The sequence below is a fragment of the Pterocles gutturalis genome, unplaced genomic scaffold (genome assembly GCF_000699245.1).
Source record: "Pterocles gutturalis isolate BGI_N339 unplaced genomic scaffold, ASM69924v1 scaffold18675, whole genome shotgun sequence".
NCBI classification, from domain to species: Eukaryota; Metazoa; Chordata; class Aves; order Pterocliformes; family Pteroclidae; genus Pterocles; species Pterocles gutturalis.
This window is the reverse complement of record NW_010143898.1, coordinates 110,511-117,993: the sequence shown is the minus strand read 5'-3', so window position 1 is coordinate 117,993 and position 7,483 is coordinate 110,511. Positions and strand designations below refer to the sequence as shown.

At 38.5% G+C, this 7,483-nt stretch overlaps 1 protein-coding gene across 1 annotated transcript in view; it reads left to right on the top strand.

Moving 5' to 3' along the window:
- Window positions 1–889: 889 nt before the first annotated feature.
- MGAT5 (mannosyl (alpha-1,6-)-glycoprotein beta-1,6-N-acetyl-glucosaminyltransferase) overlaps window positions 890–7,483 on the top strand; it is a gene marked incomplete at its 5' end in the record, with an annotated part of 52,517 nt that continues 45,923 nt past the window's right edge. Inside the window, one exon of the mRNA XM_010084934.1 lies at window positions 890–979. Within this exon, the coding sequence (XP_010083236.1) occupies window positions 890–979 (90 nt within the window). The remainder of the gene's footprint in view (window positions 980–7,483) is intronic.

The window sequence follows — 7,483 nt, the reverse complement described above, 5'->3', positions numbered from 1 at the left end:
GTGCAACCAAACCTTTGGGGTTCACAGTTGATTCTACCTAAATCCTGTGTTTTATTAATAATGCAGTTGGAAAGGCCAAATACTGAAAGCCATCAGACTTTTAAAAACAAGCAGCCAAAACAAAAAACCCAACAAACTTGCAGAGATGGAGATTTTTTAGGTTTTTTTTCCCCAAGGTACATTTCAAATATAAGGACGCTGTTTTAGTAGTGGGGGCAAAAGCAGAATTCCTAGACATTTAAATATCATTATCAAGTATTACAATTTATTTCTGAAAGTGAAAACAAATAACTACCAAAGTATATGTTAAATTGTTGCCTTTTTTTCTCTAAATAAAATCCTTAGCCAGTAGTATTTAAAAAAAAATCTGTAATTTTTAAATCTCTGCTTGTGTTTTGATCCATTTTGCCAAACCGTCTGCATAGTGACTGTGTAATACAGTATTTGAATATTAAAATATGAATTGAAATTAATTACTTGCAGATTCTTGGCAGAATTGGGCAGATATCAATCTTGGTAGCTGAAATGATCTGTTAAATTCCAGAGCGAATGTAACACGGGGTGGGGGGGCAATGCAGTCAGCTCCAGCCACACCCATATGTCTGGATCCTCATTTCTCCTTTCGACATTTGTCTCTGCTCGTCTGGCTACCAGTTTGTATAAACTGTGCTCACGTCTGGTATGTAGTTACCTCCCCAATGCAGCTGAATGCAGAGATGCAGTATGCTGCAACATATTCATAAAATTCCTTTCTTGTTATTTGTGATTTTTATCTGCTTGGATATAGTCACTTGCAACTTTCCTTTGTTATTGCTGAGTTCAGTGTGAAATAGGATAGAGTTATTATGTGATACTTAAACCTAACAGATTTTTTTTTGTTCTGTTACAGTGGATGAAAGATATGTGGCGATCGGATCCCTGTTATGCAAGCTATGGTGTAGACGGGTCCACGTGCTCCTTTTTTATTTACCTCAGTGAGGTCAGTAATCTTTTAATCTGCAGAATGGTAACATCGGAGTGCCTCCGTATTTTTGGTAACTGTTTGCAAATTTTTCTCAAAAGAAATTGTAACTTTCTTCTGAAAAATTCTATAAAGAGGAAAAAAGTGTTAAAACCAGAATTATAAGGAAGTGTGTTGCTATTATTCATAAGTCCTCCAGGGGTTTCTAGCCTGAAGAATTCTAATGTTTATAACAGAAGTGATATAAGCAGCACCTCTCCAGGGAGTCCACACTAGGTATGCTGTTAAACCAAAGTATGAAGCTCAGTCACACCTCCTTGCCTCTGAACACTGTTTCTGTTGCTTTCTATGTAGCTCCTGAGGTAGTAATGGGGAGGCATTTTAAGGGAGGCATTTGGAATGTAAAATTTTGAAAGTGGAACTAGATGGTACATCCTCCTGAGCAGCATGGCCACTTCCTGCTTGGAGGCTGTTCATGAATTACAGAGTCTGTTAAAAGAAAACAACAACAAAAAGAAAGTGGTGTTTTTGAGTGAAATTGCAGCTATATTGGCTAAAGCTTTTGGTACCTATCAGAACCAAAGGCCCAGTTTTGTATACAGCCGAGTAAGGTGCTTGCCCTGATGTACAGACTTCCTATTCCCTGAGTAACACTTGTTTTCCGAGAATGAATTTTGTCACTCAATTATTATGAGCTCTATTACTGGCTTCTAGTGTGTGTGCCAGAAAGAGTCAGGTGTATTTAATCACTTGACCTCTTCTCTCTTATTAGTAAAATTTTGTTAACTTACAGCAACTGATCTTGGAAGTAGTATTGATATCTAGGGGCTTACTGCTTGTGATGAACTGTAAGAGCCCACGTGGCTGCAGAATTGTGAACTAATATTAATTTAGTAGTTTCTGCAGGACTGGGGGAGTGGGACTGGGTTGTTAAATTACGTGTCTGAGATTTAAACAGTAAGTCTGTTATATAAGTAACTCAGTTGTAATGAAAGCAGTTTCTGTTAATTTACTCAGTTGACTGCCACTGAACTTTTGGGGGCATTGCTTGAAGCAGCAGTAATAGTTAAATGCATATCCAAAACACATATCTGAAGAAATAAAAAAGGCTGAGTTGAATCACAAATTTGACTCATTCCATTGCTAGTACCAAGTGTTGATTTATTTATGGGCTATAACACTGGGGAAGGAAAAGATACAGGATGACTATATTATTTATCCTGTTATTTATCATAGAAGCTAGAGAAACAGTTTCATAATCATCTGAAGTTGATCTAAGTTTCTACTAAAAGGTTATGTTTTAGCATCAGCAGAGATACATTTGTGCATTAGTATTCTGACAGCCAGCAGGTACTTCATGTTTTTAATGCAGATGTGTCTTAAAAATGAAGATACATGTTGACTGAATGTGAGAATCTGATATTCTTAAATGACATTTACTATTTAGTATTTCTGTTAAATCACAGCATTTTCTGTGACAATCTGATCATCGGTTTTGAAAACTCAGGTGATCCTGTTTGGTTTTTTCATAATTGATCTTTCTGCTCATCCTCATAGCAAAAGACAAGCAGATTTACAGAGGCCAACTGGTTGTTTTTTTCAGTGGTCTAGGGATTTGAAATTTTTCTTAAAGCAGCAATACTGAATTTGGGCAACTTGTCATTTCATGATGGAACAGCAGTACGATTAGTCTATGTGTATATTCAGTAACTTGAGACAAAGGTCTTGTACTTTTTTTTTTAAAGTATTTTCCCATGACAGAATGTAAAACTAATATTGGGTGAGCATGTTATTAACCTTGAGTTTAAATTTGGCATTCTTAATCCTATGATTAATTCCATGATTAATACCCAGCAGCAGAGGTTGAAAGCTTAACTGTTTGCAAATGCAAGCATGAAATGAAATTCTAATAACACTACAGTGATGTGGATTTATGAGGTGTGTTGGCTGCTAAGGATAACTTGGAAATGCTGTTGCAAGAGTAATTTGTCAAAGTGGACAGTGATGAAGAGTTGACAGTTTATAGTATGGTTGCACAGCTGAATGATAAATGTGTCTACAGAGCTCTCAAGTCAAAACTGCTGATTTAAAATATTAAAATGCATTAGGGTACTGGAAGGATATTACTGTTGTGATTTTTCTTTTTTATTTTAAGGTTACACTACAGGAGTAAGATGCTTGTGTACACATGCTCTGTTTGAGAAGGCAACGTATGCATCAAATTATGTACAACCTCAGTTTGGAAAGCAGGATACGCATCAAATTGTGCATATGTTTTCTTCTGTTCTTAAAATTGCCTTTACAATCTAGTGTGACAGACATCTGTCCTCTTTCATACTCTTTGGGGATCTACTTTTTTCTTCTGAAGCAGTTCAGTTAGAGTATTATGTTACACTCATCTAGCACTCTTTGTAATACAGTTTTAAACTTGTAAACAAAGGAGCCTGAAATACTACATTTTCGTGTGTAATAGGGGTCAGAACCATAGATAAACAAAGTAATTTGCCTACAGTTTATGCAAGGGTTTAGAAACAAAGCTTGGAATAAAACCCAGTCTTTGAGTATATGTCATGTACCCTTATTATGTTTCCACCATGTGTGTCTGCAAAATAGAAACAGCACAGTCAAAATCTGGGCTGCCCCAAGTCTTCTCTTCTGAAGAGGATGTACAAGTGCAAGTATTAGCAGTTCTGGCTGCACTGGTTTGCTTTGGATGGCACTCCTGCAGAATCATAAGAACAGCCAGCTCTTCACGTCCCTTCGTGTGTCTTGGCTGCTTGAGCAGAATGGGAGGCAAGCGTGGTAGCAGAAGGAAAGCAAGAAGCAATCCAAGACATCCAGGCTTATGTTTTTTAATTTAAAGCCAAGTTCTGTACAGACTTGCAGATAAAGCTGCAAGGATTTTGTCCTTCTATCGTACTGTTTTGCTGCATGCTCTGGATCACTCCTGGTGGATGATATGCAACTGCGCAATCCTCTGGACTGGAGGAGATACCAATGGCTTGAATAGCAAAACAGACTTACATTCCCTTGAATAACAGAGCAAGGTGGGGATTTGAAGTAGGAAAAATTGAAAAGCAAGTTAAGCCAGCTCTAAGGTTTCTGGATAGTTGGTGCTGGTTTCCTTTTAACCATGGTACAAACTTGTCCACTGAGAAGAGTTATTTCCTTTTAAACTTACCATTTAGTTATGAAAAGCCAGTTGTTCAACACTGTAATGTCACTGGCACAGTTATAATTTTCACAGATGGCATTGCCTCTGGGGAGAAATGTGGAAAAAAATTAATTTCTAGACACTACAAAAATATATTTCACAGCAAAATGTCAATTCTCAGCTGAAGAATGAAGCTTTTAAAAATATCTTCCAGAAAATTAATTTTCCACAGTTTTCCCAGCTTGGGGGAAAAAAAGTGGAGGGGTCTTATCACTCCTTTTTGTCATCTAGATGTGTGCTTTCTCTGAAAGAACTAACTGCCACAGAGGAGAGGGACCGCTGCTGTGTTGCTGGTCAGCCAGCACCTGTGATGCAAGTTAACACCACGCAGGGGTCATTACATTGACACGTACCTGCTGGAGCTCTCCTTAAATCTCGTTAAAACCCCAGGCTTTGAATCTTCAGCTCACCTTTCAGGTGCAAACATAAAGTTGGCTACCCGTCTTGGAGGTGGATCCAGCACTTCAAAAGACTAAAACTGTTTCAAAGACCAGTCTTTGGGACTCTTGCTGCTTTGCTAGTATACCACTGGAGAGAATTCTTGTTTTCAGTTCTTCAGACTTGATGGAAACAGAAAGCAGAAAACAGATTCGTAGTTTGATTGCAGGAGTATTTTTCTTTACATTGTTACTTGTGCTCTGAGAGATGGAGCAGAAAAATACAAACTGAACGTGATTCTGAATGTGGGTTTGTTTGCAGAATGCAAGCTGTTGTCTGATGCACGTTTTAGTGAAAACACCTGGGAATCGTAATTATACAGGTTCCCCAAATCCTTGTGGTTTTGCTGGTTTAGTGCAGTTTGCTAGTGTCTGTGTGGAAGTCCCCCTTTCCACAACTTCTGCTGCACGTGTAATCTAATTTCTGACATTGATGCGTTAATGATTTCCATTTCTTCATTGTAATTTAACATCAAACCAACTTCTTTGGATTCTACACAATGACTCAGAGAATTGACAAATATAGTCTTGTTGTCTGAAATGTAAAGCAGTAAAAGCTTGAACTTCTTTAGTCATCTTACGTGTGTCCCTAAGAACTTGAAATGATAAAGATAGTACTTTGTCACCAAATCATCCATTAGCATGTTAGCCTGGATTTGGGCGATTGGGGGTCAGTTAGCTTTTCTAAATCCCATTTTAAACTGGGATTAGTATTCTTATGTCTTGTTGGAAAAGGCGTGGATGCTAGTGTAAGAGAAGAATCAAATCTAATGCACATTACTGATGTTAGATAAGAAGCCATTTGTTGCTTGATGGTTGTGTCTAAAATTTTGAGTTGCAGTGTCTCTGGGACTGTGGGTGCCTAACACCCAGTGTTTGGGGTTGCCTTTGGAAACGACCAAATCCAAAGTTACCTGTATACTTCTCCGTTTCACTAAACAGACAAACAACCATCTTGTACACCACAGATTTTGTAGCACCTTCAAAATGACTACCTATCACTGAGGAATTCCTGACAAAATATAGGTATTACAGCTTCTAGAGGAGTTTGAGAAAGTCACCTTCCCCATGGGAGCAGTTCCTTAGCATCAAATTGTCAATTGGATTTTCTAAGTGAACATTATGAGTTCTCTGCCTGCCTTCATACTGCCTAATAAATTTAAAGATTAACCTTCTTTCACCAGATATTGCAGCACTGTTTATTTTTTATATTTCTCACTCTGGGACTGGTATAAGACACTTAACAGCAGCACTTCACCATGGATAGAATTACACTGAGTAATAACGCTGTTCACCTGATGTGCACAGAAAGTTGCTTTAGTTTCCCTGTAGGTAGGCTGCACCTGCCCTTCAGAAGAGTTTGAAATGAAGATTATCCCAGGTGTTCAGAGAGAGTACCCTTCAGCTCTGCTTTGTTAAACTCCTGCTATGACTCTTTGAAAGCATAAAGTACTTAAATAAATTTTGGATGTGGAGAACTGCTGGCAGAGTATACTTTCATTCAGTTTGGAAGATGCTCAGACTATCCCAGTGCTACAGATGTTTGCCAGGTATTTATAACAGTACTTGAAGTCCCACTCTGCAATGTAGCCGAGCACTGCAATCTTGACTTCCCTTCAGTTTCAGTGTGTTTCTGAGGAGAAGTTATTGGAACAGATACATGCAAAGCTTCTGTACAACATATTCTTCTAATTTCTTAGGGTTTGGGGTTTTTTTGGTGTTAAGTCACCTACCAGTAAGCTATGTAAAGATAAAGTCATTGTGAAAGTGGATTGTCTATGATTACAGAATAGAGAAACTCTTGAGTTCAGTTTAAGTAAAATCTGGGCATTCACACCCCAAAGCAGTTCAGAACACCAACTTTTCACTAATATATGGAATCATGTAGCACTTAAATTTTGGACTTCTGAAGTACAATGCGACCTAACCTTATGGAGCTATCTGCATATGCTCTAGCCACTGCTGTGTCTACTGTGATTCAAAACCAGGTAGGGAAGACCTGGCTTCTCAGATGGACCTAGTGTCTTGAGCATGATCAAGGACTTGCTAATGCATTTGATTAGGATTGAATTCAACACTGGGTCCAGCTGGAGGAGGCACTTGGTCAAAAGTGTGACAGGAGAAAGAGAAATATAGTGTGTTCTGAATAATAGCTTAACGTTGCTATCACTCATCCAAAAAATGGGCAGTCTTCAAATCTGTAGTTGCTGATTCCCAACAATCTTCTTTAAGTACTAATCTGTTGTCTGATATCACATTCTTCCTATTAAGTCATGTGCGTGACAGTGCAACAGTCAGTTGCTATGGAGAGAATAAGCTAGAGAAAGAACTGATGCTAACCCAGCGGGGGGAAGGTTGTTCTGGAAAAGGGGGAAGAGGGGAGGGTCCTGGTTCCTTCTTTGAAGACAACTTCTGTGTTTTGTCTTAATGATCAAATAAAACACACAAAGAAGTTGAAGAGCAGGATCCAAATGAACACTGCAGCCCTCCTTCCCCTTGCTCAAACTTAGGGCTTGTTGCATGCGGATATTCTACACCTAAACAAATAAAAAACTGAGGTATTTGTACATTTCTGATGGAGATTTAATCTAAACCCACTTTAGTGATATCATAATCCTTTCTGTCACAGTTGCCAATGACAGATAGTAGGTGCATATGAATGGAGCATTACCAGATTTGTAACTGCATACTGCAACCTTAGCCCCTGCTCTGTCAATCTTCCGGTTTATGATCATATACATACCCATCTATACATGCATTTGTATGTATACACACACACCTTTTTGCCATTGCACGTGTTTTTAGTCACAAACATTCCTGGCCCAGGCCAAGTTATGCTTTAATACTGTTGTCCCGACCTGTCCCCTGTCC